Consider the following 14,209-nt stretch of genomic DNA (forward strand, 5'->3'; position numbering starts at 1 on the left):
CCAATGGGGATTTTAGCATCTCAGTCAGTGTTAGCACTTGGGAGCCTAAAAGTAGATTTGAAAAAGAAAAAGAAGCAGGAGAAGACCCTAATCAAAACCGGAGTAACACCCTCTTTTTACCCTAAACTTCGAAATTTCCAGCCGACCCTTCAGAAGAAGATTTTTTTTAACAGATTTAAAATTTAAAATTTCTTTTCTTGTTAATTTAATGCAGCAAAATTCATGTTGCGAAAAAGAACTTCACCATGCAGATCTTAAAACGAAAAAAAGAAAATTTAAGAAAAGAGATTCAAGGAAGAGGAAAGTAAATGAAATTGATTGAATGAGGAAGACGAAAGAAATTGATTTTTCTCGGAGGAGGAGGAAAATCGGAAGACAATTAGGGTTTGGGTGTTATCTTCAAAGAAGACGTTAATGATGGTGGAAGTTAGCACAGGAACAGAGATGCTCCTTTACTTTATACGAGTTTTGTTACTCGTGCGAAATGTTCAAGATGGTAAATTTTTTTTAATTAAATCAAGAAAATTTTTATGAAATAGATGTACAATAGTAATTATATTATCATATCTATAATTGATGTACATTAACATATACAAAATATTATTTTATAAAATATATAACTATTGTTGTAATAGCCATCATTGTGGTATTTGTGATAGTGCTTCCATACAAAAACACACCTTAAAATATGTAATAACTCAATCTCTCTTAAAATTCTATCTTTAATTACTTGATGTACACCGCTTTTCATTAGTTACATTTAACACTAAAAAATAGAATAGATAGTAAATCAATCTCTTTCAAAACCCTATCTTTAGTTAGCTAATATGCCATTTTACATTAGTTATATTTAACACTTTAAAAATAGAATATGTGATAATTTAATCTCTCTCAAAACCTTATTTTTAGTTAGCTGATATATATCCATTTACATTAGTTATATTTAACACTGAAAAATGATATGAGAGTAATAAATAATGGAATAAAGAAAAATTATTTTTTACAAATACTCATATATAAAAAGTAAAAGAAAATCTATAATATCAATCGTGAGAGGAAAAAAATCTAATCCAAACTTAGCCTTATACCTCAAGCTCACGCCCAAAAACCAAACCACAAACCAGTCCCATTAGACCTCAAGCCCACATCATCAACCACGTGTCGAATCAAGAACCTTATCAAATGTCAAGCCAAAAACCCTTTGGGATTTCCCTTTAAACATAACAAATTGTTAGTCATAACTTTCAATTTCCAATTTGCTATAAAAAGCTTACCTTAAATTATTTATTAGCTTAAATAAGGCACCCACATGCATGTAAGTGTTTTTTTTCCATAGTCAAGTTGATTTAGTGATCTAAAATGCATGTGAGTATTTTATTTTTTTTCATAGTCAAATTAATTTAGTGATTTAAAGCTGTATAATCAGCTATGTACTTGTTTGTTGATGCTAAAGCAAAAGAATGTAATTGCACAAATTATAATACTTTTTTTTACTACTCATTTTTCTCTTAACTTTTTCTTCTTGTTTATGCTCATAAATTTTTATGATAAGATAGATTTGAAATGGTTTATTCCAGTAATGTTGTGTTTAAGAGGAAATATATTTTTTAGCTATTGAATGAAGTAAAAAACTTTGAAAACACTCACTTTAAAAATTTTATGCTATTCGTGTATCTTTAAATAACTATCATAAAAGAAAAAATTGACATGTAAGTAAACAAGTTCATGTTTTAGATTTAGTTGAATTTCATTTATTTGGTTGTCGAGAATTTTTTTATATTATTAATAAATTTAGGAAATAAGATTGACAAGGCTCAAAATAGTTAAATTAGTATAAATATCATTTCATCTAGAAGTGAACCTCTCACAAAATAATTGGCTCTTGGCATGTTAAAATTTTGAATATGTTAATAATTGTTTAACATGTTAAAATTTTGAATATGTTAATAATTGTAAAAAACTTTGTAGTAATTTAGTGGTAATAAACTTATGCAGATGTGATCAGATTTAAATTACATGTTGAAAAAGGGGAAAGAAAACATGGAGGGAGAAAAAGACAAAAAAGAAAAGAAAAATTGAATTGAAAGAATATGAGATTTGTGGTTGAGGAGGTAGGGAGCGTGAAGATGACGCCTAGGATAGAGAAGTGGCAATGGCCAATGGCAACGTTATCCTTACTTTCTTTTCTTGCTTGCCAAGTGTCAAGTAAAGAAGTTTCCATTAAAAATAGTTATCGATAGGACGTTTTGCGGGCGTATTTGGACTGCGGGCTCTGACTTTGGTCACCCGCACAAATATCTTGTCAATTTCTCAATTTTCGTTACACTAAAAAAAAATAAAAAAGAAAATTTTCTCTTTTTTGAACTAGTTTTAGTTTATTGAGTTTTAACATTTATTTTCGGGTCCAAGATTCCTTTGGTAACAATTAATAGCGTCGAGTTGTCGCGTGGTCTGGAGATTTGTGGGGTCTTTTTTTACCAGATATTGGGGCTGAGGTTTTTTCGTGAAAATATCGTGTGAGATGTTTGGGGAGAAAAGCAGCACTAAGTTTCGTGTGATGTGGATTTGTATAAACGGATGCGATTGAACCACGTAGTCACTCCCACTGGGGTCGTTTTACCAGTGCTAATTACGTTGAAATTTGACTGGCTTTCTCCCCCGAAATAAATAAATTTTAATAAAAAGTTAAATAAGTATGGTTAGAGATAAGCACGTGGAATGGAGTCCTTGGGACCTCTGGGTTGGTTTTTAGTTGGATTGCGCGTAAGATTATCAACGGTAAGATACTCATTAATTTTGAGATATTTAAATTTTGATTTTATAAAAAATAATTATTTAAATTATATTAATTATCTGAATAATTTTAAAAATTATTATCTTAATCTTAACTACATTACATTTTTATTATCTTATAATTACTGTAATCCATTTAAAAACTCGATTAGATAAAAAAATTATTAAAATTTTTTTCATGAGTATTCAATTACCTCAACTGAACCATATACATATATAATAATATTTTTCTAAGTATTTCATAAAATTTATTATTAATTAAATTAATAAAAACACAAAAAATAAATTTTAAATTTAAATAATCAAAAATAAAAATCTTAAACATAAACTTAAATAACTAAAACCAAATATCCATACAATGACGTAAACTTAAATAATTATACACACATATCCAAACAATAACATAAACTTAAATAACTAAACACAAAGATCCAAACAAATAACATAAGGTTAAATAACCAAACACATATATCCAAACAACAATAACGTAAACTTAAATAATTAAAAATAAATATCCAAACAACTAGTGTATATACTATAATATCCAAATATATAACATAGAGTGTATGTGTTAAAAGATATTACAAGTTATATGCTATAAAGTGTATATATATATATATGTTACAATTAATAGTTTTATAAGTTATAATTTTTATAATGTTAACACAAAATAAAAATAAAAATATTTATATTTAAAGTGTATATATTAAAAGTATTTTAGTGTATATATAACAGTAATTATATTCCTTATAACTAAACTCAATATATATAAAGTATAGATATTAAAAGACATTACAATTTAATTAATAATTATAATTTCATTAATTAATTTAATTTATTATATAGATTTGTCTTTAATTACATGAAATAAAAAAAATAGCTAAATTTCAAAACTATTCAATCTCATAACTTCTTTTTAGATAATTAAGTTTATTCCATTATAAATTTATATAAACAAAGGAATATATATTATTTAGTAATTAATTTATATAATAGTAATTATTTTCTTCATAAATGAACGTAATTTATAATATAAAGTGTATGTGTTAAAAGACATTATAAGTTATATACTATAAAGTGTCTATATATATATATATATTATAATTAATAATTTTACAAGTTATAATTTTTGAATGTTAATATAAAACAGACAGTAAATATATTTATATTTAAAGTATATATATAATAAAAGTATTATATACATAATATAGTAATTATATTTCTTATAAATGAACTCAATATATATAATGTATATATATTTAAAAATATTTCAAATTAATTAATGATCATAGTTTAATGAATTAATTTAATTAACTATAAGAGTTTGTTTTTAATTACATGAAATTAAAAAAATAGTTACATTCTAAAACTATTCTAAACTCAAAGACTCTCTTTAAGTATATATATTATAAGTTATAATTTTTGTAATGTTAATATAAAATAAAAAGTAAATACATTTATATTAAAAATATATATAATAGTAATTATATATTTTTATAATATAATATGATATTTATATTATTTAAATATAATTAATAATTTAATAATTTTTAATTTATATATATTAATATCATTACATTAATAATTTTATTAATTATATTTTCAATATATTTATTAATTTTTAATGAAAGAAATTATTTGTCAAGATAGTAAAGATTTTGATTAGTTGTACAAGTTCTCAAACGCACCTTTCTTTCTTAATTTTGAGCGGCCTTTTTTTTTTCTTCTCCGTGGTCCAATCCTTCTTCTGTGAAACGGTTGAAAAATGTACTTTTTTTTTTTCCTTCTTCTAGATAATAAAATACTTAAAACTCATGGAAGTATAGTCGACATTTTTGCGCTCGCCTGTTTTAGGGTTGGTAGATGACATGTTAACCCTAACGATATCATGATTGAGATATCATCATTCTCGTGAGAAAACGAATTTCTTAAGAAGAGATGGACGGTTCTTGGGTTTTTGGCGGTCCACGTGGACTAAACAGTGCATCTCTTTTCTGTATATATGCACATGAGCCTGTTTCGAAATTAGTTTCTCATTGTGCAGCGTATAGAAAATTTTCAGGCAGCCTTTACCCGCAGCCACCATGCCTCAAGCAATACAGATGTTCTCAAAGTTACTGACTGAAACTGACATCAAAAAAAGGTTGGCGGTCCCGGTTAAATCCCTACCTTCCTTACCAGATTTCAATGGAAACCATGCCGTGACAATTCACCTTATGTATGGGACAAAGATGTGGCCAATTGTCTGCTCTATCCGCAAAAATGGGCACAAGAAACCTGTTTTCGCCGGGGGTTGGAGAAGGTTTGTTATTTTCAATGACTTCCGTGTTGGTGACAAACTCACCATGTACATAGTGCAAGATGAAGAGGGCCCTTTCCACTATACGGTTGAAGTGGAGAAGCTACCCCGACCATCCGTGGCTCTTTCTGCTCGAGTTCTCTCTTTGAATCATGGGGTTAATGAAACCACTGGCGCAAGCCGCAATGAAATCAGCAACTTTGAGCGCGAGCAAGAGCAACTGCCTAAGGCTGATGCACCGGTCAAACAGGAGGGAGCTAACATGGAGCTAGCCTATCCTGCAGCTAATGCGCCGATCCCTTTCGTTGATAATGTTATTGCCAAACCACCTGGCCTGATATTTGGGACTGCTGTGAGTGATGAAGCGACTAGCAAGGCTCACTTCAAGCCTGAACATGAGACAGAAATGAAGTTATTTGGCATTACGATGGGTATTGGCATGGGTGAACCACCGGTCATCAAGGCTCCATTTGATCTGAATGAGTCCGAGAGTACGGGAAGGCTTAACTTGGACTTGGTTCTGGGACAACCAAATCTAACCAAAGAAGAGAGAGACATCAAGGCTCCCTTTGATCTCGATGGGGGTGGTTCACTGGCCGTCTTTGGCACTAGTCAAGCTACTGAGGAAGCATATTCCGAGAGTACTGGAAGGCTTAACTTGGACTTGGTTATGGGACAACCAAATCCATATAACGGAGCAGTGAATTTAGATTTTGGCGCAGCCCCTTGCCGATACTCGAAGCACCGTATTTGCTCACTCAAAACCATAGTAGGAATTTACAAGATCGAAGAGAGCTAGAACAGCAGTGCGGGAGCTTTTCGAAGCCTATCATGGTCGAGGGTCATAGTCTAAACTGAACTCTGCTGAATAAGTCCTTGCGTTGATCAGTCCACTTTCGTTTCTCTTGTCTTATTTTATTTTCCAGTACTTTTTAACGAGCTTGACAGTTTTTTGGGATTTGGATTATGGAGAACACTGTACTAGTATATCCTTTTTAATCTTTTGGGTTCTGTTCTTGGTTTTATTATGTTGTTCATGTTAATCATATAATTATAGTAATAATTATAAACGTGTGAGTTGAACGTCTCCAGTTTTGGTTCCTTTTAAGTTTTCTTTTTTTTTTTTGGTATTTTTAAAGATGATAGATTCCTTTTTAGTCAATGGAGATAATTCATTAAAGTAGCTGCACGATTTCACTTTTTTTCATTTGATTAAAGCCCTTAGGGGCAAAGCCCCATATAATAAGACTGGTTTTTTAGTCTTTCTAAAGCCAAAGTCGTTGGCCACCTCCTTGACCTGCTCTTCTGCCTTCTCCCTTGATCCTCAAAGGGATTCCGGTGGGTTAATCAGATCCAGCTCTAAAGCCAATTCGTCGGTCGGCAAAATTCAACCTTTTCCAACAAGATATGTAGCTAACTATCTGCTTGTCTCATCCTAATCAGTGAGTTTTTTTTTTTGTTTATTGTTAAACTAATTAGGATTTGGTATTATTTCTTGGTTTTAGCCAGATCTAAGATCTTGTTGTTTTCATGGGGAAATACCTAGCTACCCAAGTTCCTAGTTGCTCGCTATAGATGATTAAAACTCTATATTCTGTTTTTTTTTCAAATCAATGCTCCAAAGCAGGAAAAGCCCACCTATTCTCTATCAGAGGAAGATCACAAGAAGAACCGATTGCTGCACTTGATACTTGTTCTACTTACTTAGCAGCAGTTGTATCGAGTGGAGCTTGTGCTCTTCTTCTGATATTTTCATCATCCCTTACGCTTATCTTACCAAATTCAAATTATGCAAAAGTATCAACTAATTAATTAATTACTATTAGAGTTTTGTTGAATGATTGAATTTCAACATAATTTATCTTTTATCTATTTTTGAATAAATTAACTACTCACTGACCTTATTTAATTTTAATCTCTTATTAATGTTGAATTCGATTTTATGTACAATTCTTTCTGCCTCCATTAATTACTTTGGAGATAATTTTAATCGAAAATTCATCTGATTTGTCAACAATTCAAGTAGATATGTAGCCAATCATTTGCACTATGGTGGGCTGACAGGTTTTCTAGTTTAAAATCTCCATCTGTTCTACTTATTCTTTTCTTTTCCTTTTTTTTTTATAATTGATTAAATCTTTTATCACTTAAGTGGTTAATTTAGTCAATTGATGAATCTAATAATACGAGTATTTTCTTGACTGCCTATTTCGTACTCATTGAGTACCTTGTCGAAACTAGGTTGAATGTTTTCTTTGCAAAAGTTAGGATTACTTCTTTATATGCTCTCATTTCCTGCCATATTTCGAAAAAAAAAATCAACCTGATAAGGAGCTGATAGTTGAAGATCAAGAGAGAAAGTCTCAATTGGGTTGAAGAACTTAAGAATTCAAGAAAAGAAAAGAGAGCACGAGCAAATCACATGCTCTATAAGTATAGAAAGAAAGCACATGTGTTATTTATTTTGACTTTTACATTTACTGTTTACTAAACTGTAAATATTAGTTAGTTAAATATTCTTTTTACTTCAATTAGTTAGTTGATGAAAATAAAGTATAAATACACTGGCGTACAGCTTTTATTTCTTAATCAAAATAGCTTGAAGCTTCCACAAAGCTCTTCAGATTTATCTTCGTTTTTCAACTCCAACATGGTATCAGAGCAGGAACTGGGGTTTCTGGTATGAGTTCTTGATCCCTTTCTTTAATTGATGATTGAAAGTTCGGTTAAGGTAGGTTTAATTCCTGTTTAGTATCATTTCTTGTTGATTTCTGGTGATTCTTGCTTATTTTTGTTGAGATTCTTGATTGCTTTTTGAGAAATGAATAGTTTGACTATTCAACAAAATACCACATCTGCCATTGAAGATTCACAATCTCCCTATTTCTTACATCACACTGATCATCACGGATCGGTTGTGATTACTCTTAAACTCACATGTAACAACTATGTAGCTTGGAGTAGATCGTTCATACTTGCTCTTTCGATTAGAATAAAGTAAGGTTATAGATGGAACCAATCCTAAACCAAATACCATTGATCCATTGTTTAGGCCATAGATTTGTTGTTAATTTCAGCGTGGCTCCTAGAATCAATAACACCTCTTATTGCTTCCATTGTGTTTTACATGGATTCAATTGCCGAATTTTGAAATACTTTAAAGCTAAATTTTACTCAACCAGATGACACGAGGGTTTGTGACCTCCAATATAATTTTGGTAATGTTTCTCAAGGCAATAGATATGTAGATTCATAATTCACTGAGCTTAAAGGTATTTGGGAAAAGTTGAAGAATTACAGGCCCTTGCTACAAAGTGAGTGTGGGAAATGCAACTCAGCATGTAATAAAAAGTATTTTGACTAGTACAAGAAAGATATGGTCGTCAGGTTTATCAATGGGCTAAATGATACATTTTCAGCTTTCAGAACTCAAATCACTGTCATGAAACCTTTCCCCACTTTAGATAAGGTGTACAATTTAGTTCTATGAGTAGAAAACTAGAGGAGTTTTTTGTTGCAATCTAATCCTTTGATTGAGTCATCTGCAATGGTAGTGACTGCTGATAATAAGAGGAAAGGAAAACCAAATATAACTTGCAACCACTGGCAAAAAGGGACACATAAAGGAAAAATGTTTTAGACTGATAGGTTTTCCTAACGACTTTAAGTTTACAAAGGATAAGGACAAAGGAAGCTTTGAGAAATAGAATTCTTTTGTGAATACTGTTTTTGCTATTACTAGTTCAACTTCATCTGCAAAAGGAACAACATAGCCAAGCCAAGAAGAGGAGTTTGGTGGTTCTAATTCTATGTCCCAGATGTCTATCATAAAGCAACAACTTCAAAAGAAAATGGCGCTCCTTAATGTTGACAATTCTGAAATTAATTGAGGTATTCTGTCAAACGCTTAGCAAACTTCTTCATCAGTCAATTCCACTGTTGCAGGTATTTTTTCTGACCACTTTTGTTCTTGTATAGCTCAGAATACTTCCACTAAAGATAAATGCACTCATAGCATCCTGGTTAAACCAAATTCCTGGATAATGGATACAGGAACAACTGATCATATTTCATGTTCCTTAAAAACTTTCACTCATGCTTATCCTGTTTATAATTTCTTTGTTCAACTAGCTAACAATCTTCAAGCTATTGTCACGCATATAAGAACTGTCGAATTAACATTCTTGTTGTATTGCATAATGTGTTTTGTGCACCCTCTTTTCAATTCAATCTTGTTTCAGTGAGCGAACTAACAAGTTCTAGGAAGAATTGTGTCATTTTCACTGATGAGTGTTGTGTTGTTCAAGACCTCACATCTTGGAAAGTGACTACGGTTGCTAAAGTCTCTTCTAGCCTATATTTCATACAAGACAATCAAGATGATCAATATTTGTCAAAGTTTAGTCTTGATAAAATTGTAAATTTTTCTTCTATTGTTTTTGCAAATCATTGTAAAACAATTCAAACTCAATTTGATCTTTGGTACTTTAGACTTGATCATATACCTACAAACAGAATAAATGTGTTACATCAAAAATATCTTGAGATTCATTGTTCTGATACTTTGATATGAGATGTCTATCCTTTAGCTAAACAAAAAAAAAATTACCATTTCCTATTCATGTTACCAATACTAGTTCTGCGTTTGAAATTGTTCATTTTGATATCTGGGAACCATATAGCATTCCTACTCTTGATGGTCATCATTATTTTTTTACTTCAGTTAATGATTTCAGAAGATTCACTTGGATTTTTTTATGAGGAATAAATCTGAAGTATCTGTCATTGTTCAGTATTTTTACAATCTTGTTAAGAATTAGTTTTCAACTAAAATCAGGTGCATTAGGTCAGACAATGGTAATAAATTTAGGCTTAGTGATTTTTTTAATTCCACAGGTATTGTTCATCATTTGTCTTGTAATGAAACTCTTAAACAAAATGGTGTTGTTGAACGTAAACATCAACATCTTCTTGTTGTAGCCAGAGCTCTTTTACATCAGTCAAGTTTATCACTTAAAATTCTAGGGAAATGCAGTTCTTATAATAGCACACATTATAAATCGAACACCCTCTAGGCTTCTTCATGATAAATCCCCGTATGAATGTCTTTATAATAAACCACCTTGCTATAACTATTTAAGGGTATTTGGTAATTTGTGTTATGCATCAACTTTAGTACAACATAGAACTAAGTTTGATAAAAGGGCTAGTAAATGTGTCGTTTTAGGTTATCCAAATGGCACAAAAGGTTTTGAGGTCTATGATATTGATGCAAATAAAGTACTCATTTCCAAGAATGTAATCTGCCATGAGCACATCCTTTCTTTTCAACATATAAAGCATACCACATATCATTTTACATTTCCTCAAATAATTGGTATGCATGATCCAATGTTTGATTTTTTTTTATTTCAATTATGTTAATTCTTCTTCACTTGCTTCATTATCTGTTGAGTCACCTGTTTCTCAACCTTCTTTACATAATGACATTGCTTTTACATCAGAAACTCTTATTTCCTTGCAAAATTCACCTGTTTCCCATTCTGTTTCAGATTCTGCTTTTTCAGTTTCACTGCATTTTGCTAATCTTAATTCTAATCTTAGGAAAAGTATTAAAGTTAAACATACTCCTAAGTACTTAGAAGCTTATCAAGTAAATCTTCCTTCTTCCATAAGTCATGTTACAACATATCCTATCACTCATTATTTGTTTAGTAATCAATTGTCACCCAAATATAAAGCCTTCATTTCTGCCTTGTCTCAAACATTTGAACCTTCATCCTACAATCAAGCTGTCACATGAGCGTATTGGGGGAGTATCAAGGTTTTCTATTAAGGGGGAGTATCATCAACTTGGTAAGCAGCAACTGGTATGCAAACTGCATAAATCCCTATATGGACTCAAACAAGCTTCAAGACAATGAAATTCAAAGTTCACTTCTACACTTTTGGAATGTGGTTTTAATTACAGACAAAGGTGAATTTGTTGCCCTGTTGGTTGATGTTGATGCCACAGGATACAGGCAACTGATAGGGAAATTACTTTATTTGACCTTTACAAGGCTTGATATTTCATATGCTGTTCAAATATTGTCTCAATTCATGGATGCACCAACTGAAAATCACGTAGATGCAGCTCACAGGGTGTTAAAATATTTGAAAACATCTCCAAGGCAAGGGATATTAATGAGTTCTGATTCAAATTTGAAACTCATTGCCTATTGTGACAATGATTGGTCAAGTTGCCCAGATATAAGAAAGTTTGTAACAAGATAGAGTGTTTTTCTTGGTAATTCTCTAGCAGGTTGGAATCCAAGAAACAACAGAATGTTGCAAGGAGTTCACCTGAAGTTGAGTACAAGTCAATGGCTTCAACAACCTGTGAAATCATTTGGATAAGAAATCTTTTGATAGATCTTGGATTTCCTCAAGACACTCTAGTAAAACTACATGTGACAATCAATCAGCGATTTATATTTTTAGGAATTCTATATTCCATGAGTGTATTAAACACATAGAGATTGACTGTCATTTTGTTAGGGAGAAAGTGCTTGCAAAGATAATCGAGCCAGTCCATATTTCTACTCATGAACAAGTTGCAGATTTATTGAGTAAGGCTATGCGACCAAGGCACTTCTATAGACTGCTTGACAAGATGCACATTATTAACATACATGTACATCTTCAGGGGGAGTATCAACCTGATAAGGAGCTGATAGTTGAGGATCAAGAGAGAAAATCTCGACTGGGTTGAAGAACTTGGGAATCCAAAAAAAGAAAAGAGAGCACGTGTAAATCACATGCTCTATAAGAAACAAAAGAAAGCTCGTGTTTTTTATTTTTACTTTTACATTTAGTGTTTACTAAATTGTAAATATTAGTTAATTAGTGATTTTTTTTTTTTTTACTTCAGTTAGTTAGATGATGAAAACAGAGTAAATACTCTGGTGTACAGCTTTTATTTGTTAATAAAAATAGCTTGAAACTTCCACAAAACTCTTCAGATTTATCTTCGTTTTTCAACTCCAACAAAAAAAAATTAAAATCAAATATGTATTAATTAATAATAAAAATATTAATACTTTTAAAAAAATGAAAAAAAATATAAATATGTGACAATTTATGAGAGTTAAGGTAAAAGATGAAAATAGATCAGTTGGATTCTTTGCATGGAAAAAACTTAAAAGTGAAAGAGAGAATCAAAAAGTTAAGCTGACAACAAATTCATACATACCTTATATATCAACGAAGAAATATGTTTCAAAGAGAAATAATTAACGAAATGAATAAGGCAAGTAACAGGCGTAAGGGACTAAGCAAAGCTTAGCAATCTCTTTCATCTAACACTGACAAAACAACCATAAACAATTTACTACTCTACTGCTTTCCTTTTCAGAAGCTTATTGGCAAATGCTGAAGATTTTGTTCCTGGCCGCTGTTTTTCTTTTTCTGCTTGTTATTCTTTTCTGAGAAGGGGAGTCCAATATATATTCAGACCGAAACGGTGTTCAACTTTTCATCTTATATTCCTGTAATTGCATTCCCAAATAGTATTTTAACACTGGCATCCAACTATTTATATAGATTAGCAACTATACACCAGGATTCGACTATTCATTCAGGTTTCACAAGCCTAGCAAGCAATTTCTTTTTTATTCTTATTGGAGAACAATATTGTTAATGAAAGCTTGAATGCAAATTATAGAAGTTGAACAGTGGCAATGGCTGGAATTTTTCTCGCAATTTCTGCCTAACAGCCACTCTTAACTGTCATGACCCCTGCTGCTGGAGGAACTTTCACTATTGGCTCCTCAGTGACAACTAATTCAAGAGAACCACCTGCTGCCCCAACAAATCTCATAGCCAGAGTGATAAATGTCCATAAATAGAAGTGAAAACAGGCCAATCAACAATAAAAAAACAATGCCCTATTTTGATTTAGGATTCAAACCAAATTGAAGGAAAGGGAAAATTAAACAAAAAATGGCATAAAATACAATTATGTATTACTTTGTCTGCATGACATTTCGAATTTCCTTGCCCCATGTTTTATCATCCTTGCATATCTCCCTTCTCATCAAATAACAAAAACATGTGAAGTATGATTTGATGATCTAATGTGGACAGATTGAAAATCTTGTGATCAGCTTGTTCTAAACTTCGTCTTGTGAGCTTGCTGCGTATCTACATGATTTGCTGAGTTAGTCTTGGAATTGTCTGCTGCTACTGCTGAATTTCAATTGCTAAACTTCTGTCAGATGTTGATCTTCTACTGAGTTTGATCTAATGCAACAGTACAATGTTTCAATTGAAATTGGACACTTGTAGCCATCGGTGTAGACACGTAGTATTATCCACGTCTAATTTCTGTAAAAAGAAACATCTTTAATGAACTTGTGCTGTGATAAAAACGTGCTTCTAAATGTTGATGCAACCTCAACACCAAAAAAAAAAAAAAAAAACAGTGTTACCAAAATATTTTAAGTGAATATCTGTTTGCAAGCTGATACAGAAAGTCATCTATATAGGCCAAGAAAAGTAAATTAAGATAGAATTCTTGACATATAAATAAGTAAGTATGCATTAAAATCTGAATTGCGAAAACCATAAACAATAAAAAAAATACTTAATTCCTGATATCAAGCTCCCAATGGATTTCATAGATATGAGCTTGTCTTTATCAATGAATAATGAGTTGATTAAGTGAATCTTTTTGGCAAGAAATGTTTATTCAGAAAATTTATACGGTTATTTATATCCATTTTAAATTTGATGTGAGCCTACAAAAACATTTACTTTCCAATAGGTATGCACAAAATCTAAATAATGGAGTTGAGGTCAAAAGGTCAAAATAATGGAGTGAAATTGGTGAAATGGATTTGAAAGCAACTGGATAATGCCCAATCATCAAACATGATGAATTGAACAACACTGTGAAACTCCTTTGAACGGATTATTTGATTCAGTCCAATAATAGACGATGGTAGAGGCCTCTCTGGAAGGGCCATGTCTGCTTTTCGGCAATGTGTTTAGCCTTTGAAAAAAGAACGTTTTCTCAGAGAAAAAAATTTGATTGAACGGCATCATTGCCCTACGAATCCAATTTGTCGACGCTAA

General features: G+C 31.3%; 1 protein-coding gene and 1 long non-coding RNA gene across 2 annotated transcripts; both read left to right on the forward strand.

Annotated features, from left to right (window-relative positions):
- Nucleotides 1–4,841: 4,841 nt before the first annotated feature.
- LOC148763898 (uncharacterized) lies at nucleotides 4,842–6,183 on the forward strand. Its single transcript, XM_088803851.1, has one exon. It carries the CDS (start codon nucleotides 4,878–4,880, stop codon nucleotides 5,889–5,891), a length of 1,014 nt encoding a protein of 337 aa, XP_088659977.1. The 5' UTR covers nucleotides 4,842–4,877; the 3' UTR covers nucleotides 5,892–6,183.
- Nucleotides 6,184–6,263: 80 nt separating this feature from the next.
- On the forward strand, nucleotides 6,264–11,873 carry LOC148763899 (uncharacterized). The gene is made up of 2 exons (XR_016024772.1): nucleotides 6,264–7,772; nucleotides 10,885–11,873. It is a non-coding gene; the product is annotated as an uncharacterized LOC148763899 (long non-coding RNA).
- Nucleotides 11,874–14,209: the final 2,336 nt, after the last annotated feature.

This window comes from Theobroma cacao, chromosome 2 (genome assembly GCF_053813885.1).
Source record: "Theobroma cacao isolate CCN51 chromosome 2, ASM5381388v1, whole genome shotgun sequence".
NCBI lineage: Eukaryota > Viridiplantae > Streptophyta > Magnoliopsida > Malvales > Malvaceae > Theobroma > Theobroma cacao.

Coding starts and splice junctions, on each gene's coding strand:
- LOC148763898 (XM_088803851.1), top strand. CDS start 4,878: ATGCCTCAAGCAATACAGATGTTCTCAAAGTTACTGACTGAAACTGAC.